The 22139-nt window shown below is 44.5% G+C and overlaps 1 protein-coding gene across 1 annotated transcript in view; it reads left to right on the top strand.

The window, feature by feature from the left end:
* The window catches only part of PDPN (podoplanin), a 37179-nt gene extending 15247 nt beyond the window's left edge, over positions 1 to 21932 (top strand). Inside the window, 5 exon segments of the mRNA XM_010382916.2 lie at positions 9965 to 10098; positions 13845 to 13974; positions 17648 to 17686; positions 18251 to 18362; positions 19844 to 21932. Of these exon segments, the coding sequence (XP_010381218.2) occupies positions 9965 to 10098; positions 13845 to 13974; positions 17648 to 17686; positions 18251 to 18362; positions 19844 to 19850 (422 nt within the window). The 3' untranslated portion in view covers positions 19851 to 21932.
* Positions 21933 to 22139: the final 207 nt, after the last annotated feature.

Raw genomic sequence — 22139 nt, 5'->3', positions numbered from 1 at the left:
TCCTTTGAAAATCCCGAGGGTAACTCAGCTTGTATCTGGTTTACTTTAAAAATCAGCATCACCAGTTCAGGATAAAATGCTGTAGAAACTGCTCCAGCAGTCAGATTAGGGAGCTGCAGGTCCGCAGAAATAGGAGTGGAAGAAACTTCTCCCTCACATCAAGATGGAAACCGCACGGGAGCTCTTTAGCTAAATCTTATGTAGAGGACTTAAGATGAAGTCCCCATCTAAAGACTCAGCATCGCAAAGGGGTAGCCTTACTTTGTTCAGTAGATCTATTTCTACCCTAAATGTTGTTTGTCAGTAGAGCTGTGACAGGTGGTAAAATGAATTCCCACTTTGGGAGGCCAAGGCGGAAGGATTGCTTGAGCCCAGCAGTTTGAGACCAGCCTGGACAACATAGTGAGACCCTGTGGTCTACAAAAAATAAACCAAATTAGCCAGGCGTGGTGGTACACACTTATAGTCTCAGCTACTTGGGAGGCTAAGGTGGGAGGATCACTTGAGCCTGGAAAGTCGAGGCTGCAGTGATCCAAGATTGTACCACTGCACTGTAGCCTGGGTGACAGAGGGAGACCCTGTCTCAAAAAAAGGATTCTACGGGATTCGCATTTGTTTATTTCTTTTCTTTTTTGTTTTTTTGTTTTGTTTGGTTTGGTTTTTGAGACAGTCTTACTCTGTTACCCAGGCTGGAGTGTGTGGCAGGCACTATCTCCGCTCACTGCAATCTCTGCCTCCCAGGTTCAGGTGATTCTCGTGTCTCAGCCTCCCAAGTAGCTGGGATTACAGGCACAAACCACCACGCCCAGCTAATTTTTTGTATTTTTAGTAGAGAAAGGGTTTTGCAATGTTGGCCAGACTGGTCTCGAACCCCTGACCTCAGGTGATCTGCCCTCCTCGGCCTCCCTAAAAACTGGGATTACAGGTATGAGCCACCACGCCTGTCCCGCATTTATTTCTGATTGTCAGTGGATAATGACTTCAAATACTTCCCAGCCATCACCTGCCCAGTTCTTTCCCTCCTCTCTGCCACTGTCCTGGTGTAAGCACCAACCCCTCTCCCGTGTCTTGACAACAGAAAGAATCTAAGCTTCTGTCTGCTTCAGCCTGATCCTGGCACCTTCCCTGATACACACAGTCCATTCACTTACTTGAGTTAGAGTGGCCTCTGGGACTCAACTGAGGTCACCCCCTCCTCAACATCTCCTGGCTTCTCTTCACACTCCAAATGCATCTGAAACCCCGTCCTTACACAGTTCTACAGAACCACTGCTCCACACCTCTCAGCCCCATCTCTGTCCTCCTCAGCCTCTCCACCCGGCCACACTGACCACCCACCCTCCTGTGCAACGCCCCATGCTCGTTCTGGGCTTCGGGGTTAGTTAGCACCGGCTGTTGCCCTGTCTGGAACTCACCCATTCACTCAACAGCTGCTTACTGAGTGCCTGGTATGTGCCAGGGATTTCAGGCATTGTGGACATTGAGATGAAGCAGCCTTTATCGAACTTATATTCCATTAGGACAGACAAGTAGCGAGTAGGTAGCAGGGTGCGGATAAGCACTCAGGTATGTGTGCTGTGGAAGTGGGGAGGGGTACTCGCTTAAATGGACAGTCCAAGAAAGTGCCCCCCCTCCTTTTTTTTTTTTTTTTGAGATAGAGTCTCGGTCTGTCACTAGCCTGGAGTGCAGTACCGCAATCTCGGCTCACTGCAACCTCCACCTCTAGGGTTCAGGCGATTCTTGTGCCTTAGCCTCCAGGGATTCCCCTGCCTCAGCCTCCTGAGTAGCTGGGACTATGGGTGCGTGGGACTACGGGTGCGCAGCACCACGCCTGGCTAATTTTTTGTATTTTAGTAGAGACGAGGTCTCACCATGTTAGCCAGAATGGTCTCGATCTCCTGACCTCGTGATCGCCGGTCTCAGCCTCCCAAAGTGCTAGTGGGATTACAGGCATAAGCCGCCATGCCTGGCTAGAAAGTGCCCTTTGAACAGAGATCTGAAGGCATGAGGGAAGCTACCTTATGTGTTCAAGAAGCTATCTTTTTTTTCTTTTTTTCAGACAGAGTCTTGCTCTGTCATCCAGGCTGAAGTGCAGTGGCACAGTCTCAGCTCACCGCAGCCTCCACCTCCTGGGTTCAAGCGATTCTTGTGCCTCAGCCTCCTGAGTAGCTGGGATTACAGGCATGTACCACCACACCTGGGTAATTTTTGTATTTTTAGTAGAGACGGGGGTTTCACCATGTTGGCCAGGCTGGGTTCGAACTCCTGACCTCAAGTGATCTGTCCACCTCAGCCTCCCAAAGTGCTGGGATTAATAGCTTATTTGATGTGTTGCTTATTTGTTTATGGTGACCCCACCCCACTCCAGGAGTACTCAAGTCCTTGAGAGTGGAGACCTTAGCTGTTGACTTCTGTCTCTAGTGCTGAGAACATGGCCCAATGCATAGCAGGTGCTTGGTAAATATTTGTGGAAGGAATACAAGTGCTGGGAGCTGAGGCTGTAGAGGTGAACTCACGAAGGCTTCAGTCTTGGTTTTTGCTGCTGCCTTAACTCACACAGTTCAGAAGAGAGAGGGCTGCTGCTGCTCAAAGAAACACCTCCTTTTAGAGCAAGTCACACCTTCCTTCTAACCTGCTGTTGCTGAAAGTTTAGATTCATCCAGATTTCTCCTAGGAAGGGGACACACTGGAGGAAGTCAAGACTGTGGTCGTTAAATAAGACTAGAAGATTCTAACAAGATGGGATTTCATAAGAGGCAGTGAGGTGCCAGGGGAAGCGATGGTTCCTGACTACCAGGAACTTGATTTCTGGGAAAATGAGGATGGCACATGGGCAGAAGGGGAAGGATCTCAAAACCCAGGGAGGGAGGGAGCAGGCATTTTAGCCCAAAGCTGCCAGAGGAGCACATCACGAAAATGCACAACAGCTGCTTTTTAGTTGTATGTGTGAGTCCAGGGATGCGGTCAGAACATTGGGCTTTGTGTCCGCTAATGAATCCCGTGAACTTGGCACATCACTGAACTGTTTTTTTTTTTTTTGAGACAGAGTTTTGCTCTTGTCACCCAGGCTGGAGTGCAATGGCACGATCTCAGCTCACTACAGCCTCCGCCTCAGTTCAAGCGATTCTCCTGCCTTAGCCTCCCCAGTAGCTGGGACTACAGGCCTGTGCCACCACGCCCAGCTAATTTTTGTAATTTTAGTAGAATACCGTATTTCACCATGTTGGCCAGGCTGGTCTCCAACTCCTAACTTTAGGTCATCCACCTGCCTTGGCCTCCCAAAGTGCTGGGATTATTTGAGCCATCGCGTTTGGCCACATCACTTAACTTCCAACCTTGTTAAAGAAACAATAATTCTGACACTTGTTAAAACTGTAAGGAAGACTTTAGTCAAGACCACTGTAATAAGGGGCATTGCAGTAGGGAAGAGAGCTCAGGTTCACTTCTGGGTAAAAGGAAAAGTGGGGAGTTTGTAGCCCATAAGCAGAATGAGGGGGTCAGTGGGTGGAAATTTCCTAAGAGATGCCCGGGTTGGGGGGATTCTTGCTAAACTGGCCTAACAAGATTCTTTCTGAAGGCAGGCTAAGGGCCTAGCCACCACAGCGCTGCTGTGAAATAAAGTCAGTTGGGAGACACCATGTAAACCCTACATTGTGAGTAGTAAATGTGAGTGAGAGGGTGTTAGGACAATGAGGTATCTTCCACGTTAAGTGCAATTTCCAGTGCTGCGTCAGTGCCAGATCTTGAACGACCCCAAATGCACCTGTTTGAATACTTACTTTTCCTCCTTGCCCTAGACACTGAGTTTTATTCTCCCTGGTCACTGATTTAACTCAGCAGCTGTCAGTTGATGTGAGGAGGAATTGGGAGCTTACAGTGAAGAGAGCACGGATTTAGAAACAGGTTCTGGAGAGTCTGCAGACAGAGGGCCATGTGGAGAGGGGACAGTTGGCAGTGTCCAGGCCACTTAACCACTTAAGCTGGGCCTTGTGCTGAGAAGTTTCTCCTGTAACTATGACATACTATTTGTTTGTTTCTTTGTTTTGAGACCATGTCTCGCTCTGTCGCCCAGGCTGGAGTGCAGTGGCACGATCTTGGCTCATTGCAACCTCCGCCTCGTGGGTTCAAAGGATTCTCCTGCCTCAGCCTCCTGAGTAACTGGGACTACAGGCATGTGCTACCATGCCTGGCTAATTTTTGTATTTTTAATAGGGACAGCATTTTGCCATGTTCTTCAGGATGGTCTCAAACTCCTGACCTCAAGTGATCTGCCCGCCTTGGCCTACGAAAGTGCTGGGATTACAGGCCTGAGCCACTGCACCCAGCCATGACATAGTATTAGAAAGAGAAGATTTGCCTCAATGAGAGCTGGTTTTGAAGCAATGGGGAAAAGAGGATTTATCGGGATGACTGGCCAATCTTTTGGGGGGAAATTATATTTCTCTTTTATTATAATACTTCAAAATAAATGTAAGACAAATAGAAATATTAAACATAAGAACAATACCATAAGGAAAATATAGGTGAATATTTATGTGATCTTGAGGAAGGGTTTGTGAGTGTGACGTCAAAGAGAAAACAAGTTTAAGAAGTTTGACTATTGATACAGCTTGGTCATTTGCAAAAGAAAGATGTAGATGCCAACTAGGAAAAACAAAATGCCAGCAGCATTTAGGCCAAAGAGTAAATTCTTAAGATACGAAGAGTGCTTACAAGAGGAAATGCCATGCAGAGAAAAAACTGTCACAAAAGAAGACAAATGGATGAAACGACTCGCTCCACAAATCAAAGAAGTATAGCTAAAAACAGAAGACTGAAAACACTTATTTAAAAGATTGTTATTAAGAATTTGGACTATTACAATACAATTACAATAACAGCCTGATTGAATGTTCCATCTAAACTCTAAAGTACTTTTTTTTTTTTTTTTGGTCTCCCAGGCTGGAGTGCAATGGCTCGATCTCGGCTCACTGCAACCTCTGCCTCCCAGTTTCAAGGGATTCTCCCGCCTCAGCCTCCCGTGTAGCTGGGATTACAGGTGTGCACCACCATGCCTGGCTAATTTTTATATTTTTAGTAGAGATGGAGTTTCACCATGTTGGCCAGGCTGGTCTTGAACTCCTGACTCAGGTAATCCACCCGCCTCAGCCTCCCAAAGTGCTGGGATTACAGGCGTGAGCCACCGCGCCCAGCCAACTCTGAAGTATTTTTAAAGAAATGGCCGGCCAGGCACAGTGGCTCATGCCTGTGATCCCAGCACTTTGCGAGGCTGAGGTGGGAGGGCTGCTTAAACCAGGAGTTCGGGAGCAGCCTGGGCAGTGTACTGAGGCTTCTTCTTTACAAATATATATATATACAAATATACAAATATATTTTTATATATATATATATATATACATATAAATAAAATGAGACCTCATCTCTATAAATACAAAGGAAAGAGAGAGAGAAGAAAAGGAAGGAAGGAAAGGAAGGGAAGGGAAAGGGAAGGAAGGCGGGAAGAAGAAGGGAAGAAAAAAGAGAAAGAAGAGAGAAAAGAAAAGAAATTCTGTTTGAAAAAGAAATGCCCACTTTGGGAGGCCGAGGCAGGCGGATCACCTGAGGTCAGGAGTTTGAGACTAGCCTGGCCAACATGGTGAAATGCCATCTCTACTAAAAATATAAAAATTAGCTGGGCATGGTGGTGTACACCTGTAATCCCAGCTACTTGGGAGGCTGAGGCAGGAGAATCACTTGAACCCAGGAGGTAGAGGCTGTAATGAGCCGAAATTGTACCATTGCACTCCAGCCTGGGTGACAAGAGCGAAACTCCATCTCAAAAAAAGAAATGTCATCCTGTAATTTGTGCAATCTAAAGAGTTATTAGACATGAATGCAAAGATAAAACTTATTCACAGTCGGTGATTTCATATAAATAAGCATTGCTTAAGTTTATTTGTTCTCAAAATTAAGAACCCCAAGAGACAGATGATTTATCAGATTATCTTTTCCTGGGAAATAGAAACTTCAGCCTAGCTTTTCTTTTTTTTTTTTTCTTTTGAGACAGAGTCTCACTTTGCCACCTAGGCTGGAGTGCGGTGGCATGATATCGGCTCACTGCAACCTCTCCCCCGCCCCCCCCCCCCACCAAGTTCAAGTGATTCTCCTGCCTCAGCCTCCCGAGTAGTTGGGGTTACAGGCGCCTGCCACTGCGCCCGGCTACTTTTTGTATTTTTAATAGAGATGGGTTTCACCATCTTGGCCAGGCTGGTCTTGAACTCCTGACCTCATGATCCACCTATCTCCACCTCCCAAAGTGTTGGGATTATAGGCGTGAGCCACCGCACCCAGCCCAGCCTAACTTTTTAAAAGAATCACAACAACAAATTTCAAAGTAAGTGGATCGGTTGCTGCCGCATTTGGAAACTTCCACTAAGCCATGTTCGGCTGAGGCTGGGTGTGGCAGGAAAGGGTGTTTATGTGAGCATGCGGGTACACCACTCCAGAACTGAACTTGCAAGCCAGGCTGTGGGTACAGATTTATGATGGCAAATTCATCACTCTACGCTTGTAGAAACAATTGTGTGTGTGCACATATGTGCATCCTTGTATGTGCGTGTGTGCGTATGTATGCCTGTGCACATATGTGTCTTGGGGAAAAGAGGATTGGAAAGTGAAGACATCAGCACATGATTTGAATTTCAGGAGGAAGGGGAAAAGAACATCAGATGCTGGCTGGAGACTCCGCAGCTGGCCTAGTAGGAACTCTTCACCCAGGGAAGTCTTCAGCCAAGATAATAAGAGGGACAATTGGGGATCTCTTGTTAAAGTTCAACTTTCCCATGGAGCAAAAAGAATGCCAGGGCGGTGAGACAAAAGACATGCATCTTAATCCTGACTGTCATTCATAAAACACCTTTTGTCCATTCAGAGCGATTTTAGTACTCCACTCTGCGGGCCAAGAGTAGAAAAGAACAAGAAGGAATTTTTATCAAGTTACGCTTTCAATGAACTGAGCTTTCTATGAAAGAATTCAAACTAACTTCATTGAGCACTTGATTTTTTTAAAGCAAGGATTGTTTTAAGTTAGATACACCAAATAAGTAAGTGATTGTACTGGACAGCTCCAGAAACCATGTTTAAAATTGATGATTTGTTAACTAAATTCAAACCAGGGGAGGAAGTAAATAAAATGGGAAGCTCAATATGTTTTGTAACAAGGACTACTTTGTCTGGCAAAGGGGTATTTGCCATTGAGCTCAATATAAATACACTAAATGTTTGCCTACACTACAAGTCATGCATTTTGTTTTTGTTTTTTTTTTGTTTTGTTTTTTTCTTTTTTCTGTTTGAGACGGAGTCTTGCTCTGCCACCCGGGCTGGAGTGCAGTGGCCAGATCTCAGCTCACTGCAAGCTCCGCCTCCCGGGTTTACGCCATTCTCCTGCCTCAGCCTCCCGAGTAGCTGGGACTACAGGCGCCCGCCTCGTCGCCTGGCTAGTTTTTTGTATTTTTAAGTAGAGACAGGGTTTCACCGTATTAGCCAGGATGGTCTCGATCTCCTGACCTCGTGATCCGCCCGTCTCGGCCTCCCAAAGTGCTGGGATTACAGGCTTGAGCCACGGCGCCCGGCCCCTACAAGTCATGCATTTTTGTAGGAACCAATCACCAAGCCTTACCTCTACCCCTACTCCTGCAAAAGGCCACAAAGAGAGGCAAACCATTTGCATGCACGGAAGTACTCAGTTATTGCTAACTGGTAAACCCCCTGCTGTACACTCCCAGATTTTAAAAAAATGTTTAAAATCTTTAGATAGCTCATCCAAAGCTATCTCTACTGGATTAGGACTCTAGAATCAAAGAGCAGGCTCATAGAACAGGTGAACTTACTTCAGAGGCTTCCTCCCTCTAGGCATCAAAGAAGCTATAATCAAATATTTATTAGCTGTGCCTCTGGCTGGGCTGTCTAAGCAGTGGGGAGAATAAGGTATCTTAAGGCAAGGAATGGATTGCTAATATAAGTGCTGCCTAGAGACAAACAAACATCTGCTCTTTAATTACACAAAGGAGTCTCCAAGCACCTCCCTCCCCTCGCTCCTGGGATGTGTATGCTTGTTTATTTTGCAACAGTGTTTTAGTCATGGAATTTCCAGAACCACTGGAGTCTAGGGAAGAAGCCCACGGCCAAGGAGTCACTTTTTTTTTTTTTTTTGAGATCCGCCCGTCTCGGCCTCCCAAAGTGCTGGGATTACAGGCTTGAGCCACCGCGCCCGGCCGAGTCACATTTTTAATGCATGAAGAGCAATTTTTAGAGATGATGGTTAAGCATAGTCATGAGTGGTTTGGATCACTGCAACAGAAGTTGAAGAAGAGGATACTGTTGTTATCTGCTCTGTCTCTCATTGTAGAATTCAACCTGGTAGTCCACTCCAATCCCCTGCTCCACCAGAAACCTTTTTTTTTCCTTTGAGACGGAGTCCTGCTCTGTGGCCAGGCTGGAGTGCAGTGGTGTGATCTGGGCTCACTGCAACCCCTGCCTCCCAGGTTCAAGCGATTCTCCTGCCTCAGCCTCCCAAGTAGCTGTGACTATAGGCGTCCACACCCATGCCCAGCTAATTTTTGTACTTTTAGTAGAGACGGGGTTTCACCATGTTAGCCAGGATGGTCTTGATCTCTTGACCTTGTGATCCGCCCGCCTTGGCCTCCCAGAGTGCTGGGATTACAGGTGTGAGCCACCACGCCTGGCCCAGAAACCTTTTTCATTGGCATGACACTTCATTTGTCCAAATGTTAATGCAGAAAAGCCAGGGCCAGGGGCAGTTCATTAGTTTGGCTGTGTTTTTTTTTTTTTTGAGATTGAGTTCAGGCTGGAGTGCAGTGATGCAGTCTCAGCTCACTGAAACCTCTGCTTCCTGGGTTCAAGCAATTTTCCTGTCTTAGCCTCCTGAGTAGCTAGGATTACAGGTGCTCACCACCACATCGGGCTGATTTTTGTATTTTTAGTAGAGACAGGGTTTCACCATGGTGGCCAGGCTGGTCTCAAATTCCTGACCTCAAATGATCCACCCACCTTGGCCTCTCAAAGTGTTGTGATTATAGGCGTGAGCCACTGCACCCAGCTAGTTTGGCTCTTGGTGTTACTAAGTGTTCTATTGGCATCTTGGCATCCCTAAGCAGATTACTGACCCTCCCTTTACAATACTCTTACTTTACAGTAATCTCAACTGTAAAGTAAGAGGTAAAACTCCATGTAATCTATGAGGTCTGTGGTCAGAGCCTATGGTTCTAATTGTCAAAGTGAACAGCAGTCTCAAAATTAAATGGAGAGAGTTTGATTTTAAAAAGATGGAAGTTGGATGTGGTGGTGAGCACCTGTAGTCCCCGCTGCTTTGGAGACTGAGGCGGGAGGATCGCTTGAGCCCAGGAGTTTGAGGTTATAGTGAACTAGGATTGTGCCACTGCACTCCAGCCTCAGCAACGGAGGGGAGACCCTGTCTCTTAAAAAAAAAATTAATTTGAAAAGAAAGGGAAAAGAAGAACAAAATCAATAAAAAGATGGAGACCCCACTTTTGCATGGAGTCTGCAAAGGGGTATGTTTAGAAATCTTTGCTGTTGACTCTTAATTTAGAGTTTTTAGGTCTAGATGAATATATTAATTCATCATATGAAATGACACCAGGAAGAATCAGGTTCCTTATTGAAAAGGAAAGATGTACGTCCCCTGTCCAGGCCACCTTGGTGTACCTTTTAATGTTTTCATTTTCCTTTGCTTTGCAACGGAGATAACCAGGGTGCTGATGTAGCAGAAGTGCTGCAAGGAGAATGGTTTGGTTTCTGGCACCACAGTAAGCCAGAAAAAGGAACCCAAAAATAAAACAAAAATTTCCAAAAGAAATGGAAAAGAAAATAATCCGAATGTAGCCGGCAAGTTCGGTCTGCTTATGCTGTTTCCACCTTAAGCTCTGACTCAGTCTTTCTTCTTCAGCCAGCACGGGCCAGCCAGAAGATGACATTGAGACTACAGGTATGGAAGGCGGCATTGCGATGCCAGGTGCCGAAGATGATGTGGTGACACCAGGAACCAGCGAAGACCGCTATAAGTCTGGCTTGACAACTCCGGTCAGTGTCCTGGGAAGAGAGGAGTGTTTTCTGTAGGCATGTGATCACATACAAGGTTATGATGTATATTAATTTACTTTATATATGAATATATCTATCTGTAAAATCAGCATGAGCCACCATTCCAAGGAATAGTGATGTGGCTCAACAAAGAAGAATAAGTCCTCACTTAATGTTATTGATAGGTTCTTGGAAACTGTGACTTGAAGCAAAATGACTTATAAAGAAACAACATTATTTGAGGACCTGCTACATGTCGTTTTCCCTAAAGTCGCAGTTTCCAAGAATCTATCAACAACGTTAAGTGAGGACTTACTGTCCTTCCTAATTTCATCCATGTAGCTGGTGTGCTGATCGCCGGTGGTTTGAAAGTAGAAGCCAAAGCTTCTCAAATTGGTAAGGAGCCAGGATTTTACATTTTCAATCTGTTACAGCCCAATTTTCAATACAGTGAAACTTTTCTTGGTTGTTGTGGCAATGTCATTGCTATAAAGGGTTCTAAATATGTCTTCTTGGCCGGGCGTGGTCACTCACACCTGTAATCCCAGCACTTTGGGAGGCTGAGGCAGGTGGATCACCTGAGGTCAGCAGTTCGAGACCAGCCTGACCAAGATGATGAAACTCCATCTCTACTAAAAATAAAAAAGTTAGCCAGGCATGGTGGCATGTACCTGTGATCCCAGCTGCTCGGGAGGCTGAGACTGGAGAATACCTTGAACCCAGGAAGTGGAGGTTGCAGTGAGCCGAGATTGCGCCACTGCACTCCAGCCTGGGTAACGAGAATGAAACTCCGCCTCAAAAAATAAATAAATAAATAAATAAATAAATAAATAAGTCACCATTTCTTTTCTCACTATAGACTTGTAATAAACAGGACTAGAAACTAAGTAAGTCTCAATTTCTTTTCTCACTAAGACTTGTAATAAACAGGACTAGAACCAGTCCACAGACCACATGATTATAGACTATTGAGCCTCTCAACCAACACATTCTTAACCTGATTAATTTTAGTTAACTCATATGTGTTGCATACCTGCCATTAGACAAGACAAGATGCCAGGCACTGGGAGGGATTGAGGAGGTCAATGAGCCACATCCTCGACCTTTGAGGGACTCTATGATTTCTTTGGTAACAGAACAGAGGTTCCTGCCTGCCTGTCTGACCTGTGCACCAGCATCTCCTTCACTTTCTCTATTTCTGCCATCTTGGCCTTTCTGACCTTTGAACACACCAAGCTTGTTCCAACTTAGGCTTTTGTTTTCTCTGCCCAGAACACTCCCCAGATCTTTCCATGAGTGACTTTTTCTTATAATTCTCAAGTCTGATGCCATCTCAAACAGCCTATAGTAATCTCACCCCCACATCTGTTGGAAGTAAAGCTCAGAGTCAGAGAAAACGAACACTTAAAAGACTTTTCACCAAGGCAAATTTATTTCTGTAGAAGGGTGTTTCTCGCAGGACTGGTTGTCACAAGAGCACACTGAACAAAGGAGGGAAAGGGTTTTTTTTATTCTTAATGCAGTTTGTCCCTACTACTATGTCCATTGGCTGGAGTTGGGGACAGCACAATTTAAACTGAGCCCAACTGGCTAACTTGAATGACAGTTTTGGCGGGAAGAGTCATTACAGTGGGTGGAGGGGTAAATTACAGAATGGCTGACTTTTTCTTAAAATTCTTTTTTTTTTTTTTTTTTTTTTTTTTTTGAGGCAGAGTCTCGCTCTGTCGCCCAGGCTGGAGTGCAGTGGCCGGATCTCAGCTCACTGCAAGCTCCGCCTCCCGGGTTTACGCCATTCTCTTGCCTCAGCCTCCCGAGTAGCTGGGACTACAGGCGCCCGCCACTTCGCCCGGCTAGTTTTTGTATTTTTAGTAGAGACGGGGTTTCACCGTGTTAGCCAGGATGGTCTCGATCTCCTGACCTCGTGATCCGCCCGTCTCGGCCTCCCAAAGTGCTGGGATTACAGGCTTGAGCCACCGCGCCCGGCCAATTCTTTTTTTTTTTGAGACGAAGTCTCGCTCTGTCGCCCAGACTGGAGTGCAGTGGCGCAATCTTGGCTCACTGCAAGCTCTGCCTCCCGGGTTCACGCCATTCTCCTGCCTCAGCCTCCCGAGTAGCTGGGACTACAGACGCCCGCCACCACGCCCGGCTAATTTTTTGTATTTTTAGTAGAGACGGGGTTTCACTGTGTTAGCCAGGATGGTCTCGATCTCCTGACCTCGTGATCCGCCTGCCTCGACCTCCCAAAGTGCTGGGATTACAGGCGTGAGCCACTGCGCCTGGCCTTCTTACAATTCTTAAGGTTGATGCCGTCTCAAACAGCCTAAAGTAGTCTCACCCACCGGCGTCAGAAGTCACCCTCTAGCCCTTAGGTCAGCAAACTACCCGCCAGATTTGGCCACCCACTGTGTATGTAAATGAAGTTTTATTGGAACACAGCAATGCCCATTCAGTTGAGAATTATCTGGCTGCTTTCCTATTGTAAGAGTGGAGTTGATTAGTTAGGACAGAGACTGTGTGGCCTGTACAGCTGAAATATTTACCCATCTGGCCCGTTACAGAATAAGTTTTCCAAAGGCTAGTCTAAGTCTAGTCTAGACAAGGCTAGCTTATATTTCTTTCAAAGCACTCAAAATCATATCAAACCACCTTTGTACTTGTTTACCTACTAAGTGTTCATATTCTGCTTCCCCGCCCCAGAATGCCAGCTTCAAGAGAGCAGAGAATTTATATTATTCACATTGTAATCCTGGGGCTTGGAACCATGCTGGGCCCATAGGAGGTGCTCATTAGCGTATGTTTTATATTGTGGTTAAAAAAATAGCATGAAATTTATCATCTCAACCATTTTTAAGTGTACAATTCAGTAGTGTTAAGTATATTCACATCATTAAACCGATCTCCAGAACTTTTCATCCTGTAAAACTGAAACTCTACCCATGAAAGAATAACTCCTCATTCTTCCCTTCCCTGAGCCCTTGGCAGCCACTATTCTACTTTCTATCTTACGAATTTGACTCCTCTAGGCACCTCATGTAAGTGGAATCATTCAGTACTTGTCTTTTGTGAGTGGTTTATCTCACTTAGCTTAATGTCCTCAAGGTTCATCCATGCTATGGCATGTGTCAGAATGTTTGTCCTTTTTAAAGCTGAATAGGCTGGGCATGGTGGCTCACGCCTGTAATCCCAACACTTTGGGAGGTCGAAGTGGGCAGATCACCTGAGGTCAGGAGTTCGAGACCAGCCTGACCAACATGGAGAAACCCCATCTCTACTAAATATACAAAATTAGCCGGGTGTGGTGGCGCATGCCTGTAATCCCAGCTACTCAGGAGGCTGAGGCAAGAGAATTGCCTGAACCTGGGAGGTGGAGTTTGCGGTGAGCCAAGATTGTACCATTGCTCTCCAGCCTGGGCAATGAGTGAAACTACATCTTAAAAAAAATAAAAATTAAAAATTAAAAAATAAAGCTGAATCATGTTCTGTTGCATGTATAGACCATATTGTAGACACTTGGGTTGCTACCACTTTCTGGCTATTGTGAGTAATGCTGCTATGAACATGTGTGTACAACTGTCTCTTCAAGACCTAATTGTTTCTGTTCATATTCTTGTTTGTACTTGCAATTCATGCCATCATGCGTTCCATATTTTTATGCCACCTTAACTCCTTTTATCTTACAAGGCAGGCTATATATTTTAAGACAGTAGGCTTTATTTCCTGTTTTTTCTCATTTACACCTACAATAGGTAGCAACAAGTGTCAACAGTGTAACAGACATTCACATCGAGGATCTGCCAACCCCGGAAAGCACAGTCCACGCCCAAGAACAAAGTCCGAGTACCACAGCCCCAAATGTGGCAACCAGTCACTCCACAGGTAAGAAAACCAGCCACCTCCACGGGGACTGATCTACTTCTGCATAATCGGTGCATTCCACAGTTCACCAGCAAATACAATAATCAACAGGGGGCATTGTGGTCTGCAAGAATGACTTCTGAACCAAGTTTTATATGGTAGGTTCAGAATTCGATTTGAGTTGATACATTTGGTTTCGTGCGTTGCTGAAGATATCTCTCTACCTGGAATAACTAGTGATAACACCGGCACAGGGTGAGTTAAGTAACTACTGAGGTTGCATGGCGGACCCCAAGCTGATAGAATGTGACGCGAAGAACTTTCTGTTGACACCCAAGGGCACAACACTCAGCCACCCTCTGTAGATCTTCGTAGATTCTATAAGAATACTTACCACCTTACATTGAGTTCACGTCTGTATGCATGGCGCAAGAATCTGTTCCCAACCCGTCTTGCCAGGATTTGGGTTGTACTTGTGGCTCACAGTTGGCACCTACAGCCCCGTGACTGGAACACCTTGGAGAAAAATGGAGGAGTTTTTTGAGTCTTTGCTATCATTCTATCTAGACCATCACTGATGAGAATGAAGAAAAATGTTTGTCCATTTAAGAAATAGAAAGAGATCACTTCCTATTTCTAGAGATTTCTTGAGAAGTTCAGTTGTTTGGGGTTTTTAAAAACTGCTGGCCGGGTGCAGTGGCTCATGCCTGTAATCCCAGCACTTTGGGAGGCCGAGGTGGGTGGATTACAAGGTCAGGAGATCGAGACCATCCTGGCTAACATGGTGAAACCCTGTCTCTACTAAAAACACAAAAAATTAGCCGGGCGTGGTGGCAGGTGCCTGTAGTCCCAGCTACTCGGGAGGCTGAGGCAGGAAAATGGCGTGAACCCAGGAGGCAGAGCTTGCAGTGAGCTGAGATTGTGCCACTGCACCAGCCTGGGTGACAGAGCGAGACTCCGTCTCAAAAAAAAAAAAAAGCCTTATTTTATAGTGCATAAGGGTGGGAGAGAAAATGAATGAATCCTGTGAAAACCTCAGTGAGTGCTGGCTAACTTGAGAAATTTTATGTGAATCATTTAATCTAGATAGGTCTTCCATAGAAAGATCATGTCTAAACCAGTGGTTTCCCAAACTAGTTGCAAATCAGAACACCTAGAAAGCTCTTCTCTGTTGTCCCTTTGGCATTTCCAGGATCAGTCACCAATCTGGTTTTAAAAACTGGTTCTTTTTAGGAGTTAAAAAAATGCTTAATTTTTGTATCCCCATGTTTACAGAAGCATTATTCACAGTAGCTAAAATATAGAAACAACTCAAGTGGCCATGGATAGTTGGACAGATAAGCAAAATGTGGTGTATATGATGGTGTATTATTCAGCCTTGAAAAGGAAAATGCAGACACATAATATAACATGGAGGAACCTTGAGGACATTATGCAAAGTGAAATAAACCAGTACAAAAAAAATACTATATGTCTCTACTTATATGAGACCCCTTGAATAGTCAAATTCATGGAGACATAAAGTAGAGTGGTGGTTGCCAGGGGTTGGGGAAAGAGGAGAATGAGGAGCTACTGTTTAGTGGGTAGAGTTCCAGTTTTGCCAGATGAAAGGGGTTCAGGAGGTAGATGGTGGTGATGACTGCACAACAGTATGAATGTACTTAATACCACTGAACTGTCCATTTAAAAATGGTTAATTTAGTACATTTTATGCTGTATGTGTTTTACCACAGTGTGTGGGGGAGGGGGGAAAGCCTTATAAAGGGCTTTGAGATAAAACCTGAAACCCACTCCAAGCTGTTAAAGAAATGATTAACATACAAACACTAGAGAAAGCCAAGTAGAGCTAAGCAAAGAAAGCATAATCAATATAAACGATCATTGGAAAACATTTCAAAAGTTTGGAGAATTGCTCATCTGTAATATGGGTTGACAGCTATATATTAGCAGCAGAAAATTGTGCCATCCATGTTGAATATTCTATCATACTTCATACCCCTCTTCTATTCCTTTAAAAAAAATTCTCAGTTGCCTGGGAAAGAACTCATGTTACTGTTTCTTCCTGTCCCCTGCCCTACCCCGTCACAAAATTGCCCCTCCCTGTCACAAAAAATTGTGACTTAGGGCACATTCCTACTTAATACATCATTATCCCAAGGCATTTTCACAAGCGAGCCAAAATGTCATTAGCACGCAGTTTTGAAGGAGTAATTTTATTAGGGCAGCAGATGTTCAGTTTTGCTGTGAAACACCCGAATACGATGATGTGCACACGTGTGATGCATGCTCATGATCACAGTCAGTGCCATTGGGAGGGAGATGGGAAAGATGGCACTAATAAGCTCTAATTTAATAATAACAAATCTTCCACAAATTTTAGTAATATAATTTTTAACCAATGGTGTCTTTGATAATGGTACATGAAGAGCCAGGAGTCAGCAGCCACATGGCAGGCAAATGACAAGCAAATGATTGACTTATCTCTGCAGGCAGTTGACTTCTAGCAGTGACATTTGGGGAATTGATTTGATGCCGTCTTTGTTCTGGGAAAGCTCAAACCCAGCCGTGTTCTATGTAGTGAGGTAGCACAGTCAGCACAAGCTCTTACGTACTGTACACCCATGGGCTCAGCTTGTGCTGGGAGTGCCGGCTTCTGGGACCTGTACCCTGGGGCCATCTTGAAGGAGGCACCTTGTGCTGAGGAGAGCCTTGGTACAAAAGGGATGTTTTTCAAACCCAACCATTAGAAAAAGTAGGCATCTTTTACATGATAGTTGGCTAGTTTTACCACTGATTAGGGAAGCTTCTGGATATCTGGGGTATTTTGCAAGCTGTGAACTAAGATTTCAGGGCAGGGCCTGATTGATGATTAACTTCTCCAATTTCTTCTTAAATCAAGGCATCTTGACTTTTTCTCCATCTGCAAACTAGTCAATAGCCACCACCCAGAGGAGTAAAGGACTCGTTATATAAAGAGGTCAAGAAGAAAAACGAAACGTTTTTATTTTTAAATAGGTTATTACATAAAATTATTCAAAAGAAACTCACAATGACAAATATTCACATTGTAACTATTAGACTAGGTTTGACTGCAGATAGAAACCCTAAAATAACAGTGGCACAAACACAGAGGGTGTATTTGCTCATGAAACTTAGGTGGGCCTGTTGTTCCCTTGTAAAAATCTGGATTTTGCTACCAAAGCAGCAGCAGGAAATAGATATTGAGACTAATCACAGTCTTGGTCACATCTTCCCAAACCAGAGTATTATCTCACAATGAGTAATACCTCTTCACAGTCTGTCCCTTCTCTGTGATCTTGACATTGGACTAAGAATCCACAGCTCTGGATTCTTCTGCTACCTTAACCTCTGATACTTCTTGACCATTTATTTAAGATTTGTGTGGCTCAGTTACCTTTACTCTGCTTTCTAAATTAGATGAGACAAAATTAATACATGGAAAAGTGCTATGAACCCATTGGTGTGAATAAGGGTTCATAAATTAGATAATAGTAGTTACAACGTGTCACATCGAGGCTTGCTTAAAAATCCCCTGATCCAATTTATTTAAGAAACCATCCTGTTGGTTTATGTTTTGCTACTTTCCACTTGGGTAAGTTCACCTTTTGCCAATTGTTAAATTATAGTTATTAAGCCCTAATAATTCTACATTATTATATGTTTCTCTTTCCAGAGAAAGTGGATGGAGACACACAGACAACAGTTGAGAAAGGTAGGCTAGATTTTGGCATCAAAACACTCTTACTGGAGTTTTTAAAAAATTTATTTGAAGCTAATTGTTGAGACGAATTGCATTCTTTTCTGGATTGCAGTCAATGCGAGCAGAATCGAAAACCTTCGAGAACAGATTCCAAGCTTTTCTTTTTTAAGAGAGAAAAGGGAATTCCTTGTATTTGAAAATAAGCAAACCCCAGATGAGTCTATTCCCTTAATGTCAGATATGGGGAATGGTGTCACATCACAGTTTATCGTTACTAAGGATGAAAATAGGGGCTAACTTAATAGCCATACGTAAACACTACCCAAAAATGAACACTTAAGCCAATGTGAGTGTTACGTTGATAGATCCTCAGACCCAGAAATCTTCCCATTCGTAAAATAGGATTAGGCTAGCCCAGATTTTCTGCTTTTGGAAGAAATGCTCTGTACTTAAACAACATAGAGCATTATTTGCTATGTACAGTAGGGCAGTGGCTTTGTTTATATATTACATATTTTATCACCAATGTGTTTTTTATCTGGGGCTCATGCTTTTTTTTCTCTCTCTCTCATTCAGATGGTTTGGCGACAGTGACCCTGGTTGGAATCATTGTTGGGGTCTTATTAGCCATTGGCTTCATTGGTGGGATCATCGTTGTGGTTATGCGAAAAATGTCGGGAAGGTACTCGTAAGTAGATAACTTATACCCATGTGATAGGTAAATGAAGGCTATCATGTCTAGAACTCAAATCTTTGAACTAATAGAAATCTCTAATGTAAGCTGCGTGTGGTGGCTCATGCCTGTAGTCTCAGCTGCTGGGCACCTGTAGATCAGCCTGGGCAACACAGTAAAACCCTGTCTCAAAAAAATAATCTCTGGTATAATGGTCATGTTCCAAAGTTCCTTACTTGGGGCTTTGAGTGCAGTGGCTCACACCTGGAATCCCAGGGCTTTGAGAGGCTGAAGCAGGAGGTTCAGTTGTGCCCAGGAGTTGGAGGCTGCAGTGAGCTATGATTATGCCACTGCACTCCAGCCTGGGTGACAGAGCAAGACTCTGTCTCTTAAAAATGAGAAAAAGCCCCTTAATCTTGAGAAAGGCTACATCTGAAGTTTCCTCAGAAGAACAAATGTCTACTTAAGCCTTACAAATTTCCAAAAGAAGAGAGTTAGAGCCAGAGATGGCTTGTAAGCTCACTTCTGCGGAGATCTGATCACGTTTGATCTCATCTTAATTTTCCAACTAACTGAACTTGGAAGAAAACCCAAACCAAGTTTTAACCTGATGCCTAATCAGCCTGCCTCCAGCCGTCAGAGATAGGTGGCTTCTAGAAAACCACCTGTCACAGAGTTAGCAGCCCATTCTGATGAGGAGTTCCACTGAAGGAGGGGGTCTTTTTCATTGAGATCTCCTGCTCTTGCCCTGCATGTACCCACACACATGGTCATGGACTCCTAGCTTTGACTATTGATGAAGGGAAGAAGTTTTTTCTCCTTACTAAACTTCCTTAAGAATTCAGAATATCTACACTCATGGCCAGAGGAAACCTTTTTCTTTTTCTTCTTTCTTTTTTTTTTCTTTTTTTTTTTGGAGACAGTCTTGCTCTGCCACCAGGCTAGATGGCTCACTGCAACCTCTGCCTCCTGGGCTCAAGCGATTCCCATGCCTCAGCCTCTCAAGTAGCTGGGACTACAGGCATGCACCGCCACACCCGGCTAATTTTTTGTATTTTTTAGTAAGAGACAGGATTTCACCATGTTGGCCAGGATGGTCTCGATCTCCTGACCTCGTGAGCCACTCACCTCAGCCTCCCAAAGTGCTGGGATTACAGGTGTGAACCACCGTACCTGGCCAGAAACGTTTTTCTTATATGTGTTGGGGGGATGATATATGATGGAGGGGAGGGGAGAGGACAAATGGTAACATACCTGGAGGGTTGAGGGATACAGGTGACAACACAGCTGTCGACTCAGCATGTTTGGAAAAGCCAGGGAGTCTGACCCTGCTGTGTGAGGACGAAGGGATAGAGGAGGAATGTCAGGAACGAGAGATGACCAGGTATCAGAACTGGGAGGATTTAGAGCAAAGGACAGTAGGAATAAGGGCTTGCGGGGTTACCAGTCACAATGCCAATAAGAGACACAACTGTCACCTTTCTCTATTCTCACAGGCCCTAAGGAGCTGAAGGGTTACACCCTGCTGCCAACATGCTTAAAAAAGACTGTTTCTGACTCTGCGCCCTGTCCCTGAGCTCGTGGGAGAACATGACCCGTGGAGCACTTGCCCAGCTCACTCGGAATCCACGGTGACCTCTCCGCTTGCCAAAGTAACTGAAGGAAAGACTGTTCACCAGACTTGGCTCCTCTAAACATTTGCCTTTCAAACATGTTTTTGAATATACATTCTCTAAAAGATGATTTGAAAGACAAAATTCGTAGAAAATGGAGCAAAACTGTATAAGCTGATTTGTAACTAAGACTGGACCGTTGGATTGATGTTAGATGCTGTAACCATGTGTCTCCATCTGACCATTCTTGTTATTGTTAAAATGCAGAGGAATCTGGAAATATTTATATCCACGGAGTCCTTGGATCCAGTGCCACGTCAGTAAATAGCACCAGCGTTTTACAATTGCTGATCTGCTGAAATGTACCACACATTCTGGTCTAGTTTGTTCTATCTTTTAAAGCCTTATCTGGTGTGAATAATCAAGTAGAAAATCTAAACTTGGATAACGCGTGATGAGCAACTGCCTTTAGCTGGTCCAGATTAATCATTTCAAAGATATCCATTTTAGATCACAAGCAGGAAGTCTGTAGTCTCAAAGGCACTTTGTATCTCCCGAGTAGGCCACCAGGCAGCCCCTAGAGTTGCTTTACCCAAATCCTTCTCCAGCCATGACTTGGTGACTCCAAGCTTGCTTCCACCTGCCCCCTCCACTTCCCTCAGATGATGGGGAGCCAGGGTGAAGGGGGCAGCCTTCTCTCTTCCCAATGATGCATATCCTTCGGATTGGCTGCTTTGTTCTGGAATATGGATATCTCAGCCTGGATGCCGAGGAAGCTGCTGGATGCTTCATGGTGCTAGTGGCTCAAGTGTTTTTAAAACTAAGAGCCACGTTGGCCCCCGTGCAGAAAGAAATCCTATGTGAGCTTCTCATATGAGAAATAAAATCTGCCAGTTTTATAACAACATTCACTTTCTGCCTCTGAGGAAAGATACAGGGAACAAAAATCATTTTGTACAATCCTAATTTTAAAAGCAGCTGGACTTAAATACCTGGTTTAAAAATAGAAGCTATCCCCAGTCCTCATGACATACCACAAATATCTGTGGGGTCCTATTGAAAAGAACGAAATAAAGGAGCCCAAGGGTCATTCTGTCTCAGCACCATCCAGCCTGGCACTTCTCTTCCCATATATCCGTTGGATTTTTTTTTTTTTCTAAACAAAGTTTTTATACTGAGCAGATGCTGTATCGTGATTGCGGTTGTGCAATTCTGGTATCCACTAAATTTGTAAGCATTCGTAAAACAGGAAAAAGTAAACTATCAGTCAGAAGCACAGCCCATTCCTCCCATTTTTTGCAATAATGTGTGGATGTTATTTTAAACAGTGTGTCTATGTGTTCCCAAATCCAGCTGGCCCCACCGGCTCAGATTCCACATATATATATATATGTTTTTTTTTTTTAAACGTAGTCTGCAACCTCCGCCTCCTGGCAATTGTACATGTGTCAGGACATCAAAAAGCAATTCTCCTGCCTCAGCCTCCCAAGTAGCTGGGACTACAGTTGCCCGCCACCACACGCGGCTCATTTTTGTATTTTTAGTAGAGACGGGGTTTCACCGTGTTCGGGGTTTCACCGTGTTGGCGAGGATGGTCTCGATCTCTTGACCTCGTGATCTGCCCACCTCGGCCCCCCGAAGTGTTGGGATTATAGGTGTGAGCCACTGTGCCCTTCCTCAGATTCCATATTTGAACATCAGCTGTTTGAGAGAAGGGGAGTGAGAAGAGCTGGATGAGCTTAAATAACTTTCACTTTCGTTGTTCAGATTCCTGAACAGGAGTTGGGATAATGGCCATCTTCTCTTTCCTATCCTTTCTTCCCCCCTCACTGTGAAAAATAACAGTCCATCCCAAGTCATACACTGGACCCAGTGCCTGCGGGGACAGGACTGTGGGTTTCTTGGTCACACCTGTGTTGGTGCTCAATGCAGTGTAGACATGTTTTCAAATAAAACAGATGATTGTGTACAACAGTGAGTCAGACCTTTGTTGGAAAACAGACAAGTCTGGGCCACACTTGGGAACATCTCCAGATAAGATTACAACTTAGGTAAACGCCTGCCTGTTCCCTTGCTTGAGAGTGGATTATAGATGGCCAGAGGAAAGAATTCCACAGGAAGAAAACACGCCTACACCTTTCAGCTAGGTCTGCCAAAGTAGGTCAAGCAGAAGCATGGG

Source organism: Rhinopithecus roxellana, chromosome 12 (assembly GCF_007565055.1).
Source record: "Rhinopithecus roxellana isolate Shanxi Qingling chromosome 12, ASM756505v1, whole genome shotgun sequence".
Lineage (NCBI taxonomy): Eukaryota > Metazoa > Chordata > Mammalia > Primates > Cercopithecidae > Rhinopithecus > Rhinopithecus roxellana.
This window is presented reverse-complemented; position numbering and strand designations above follow the sequence as displayed.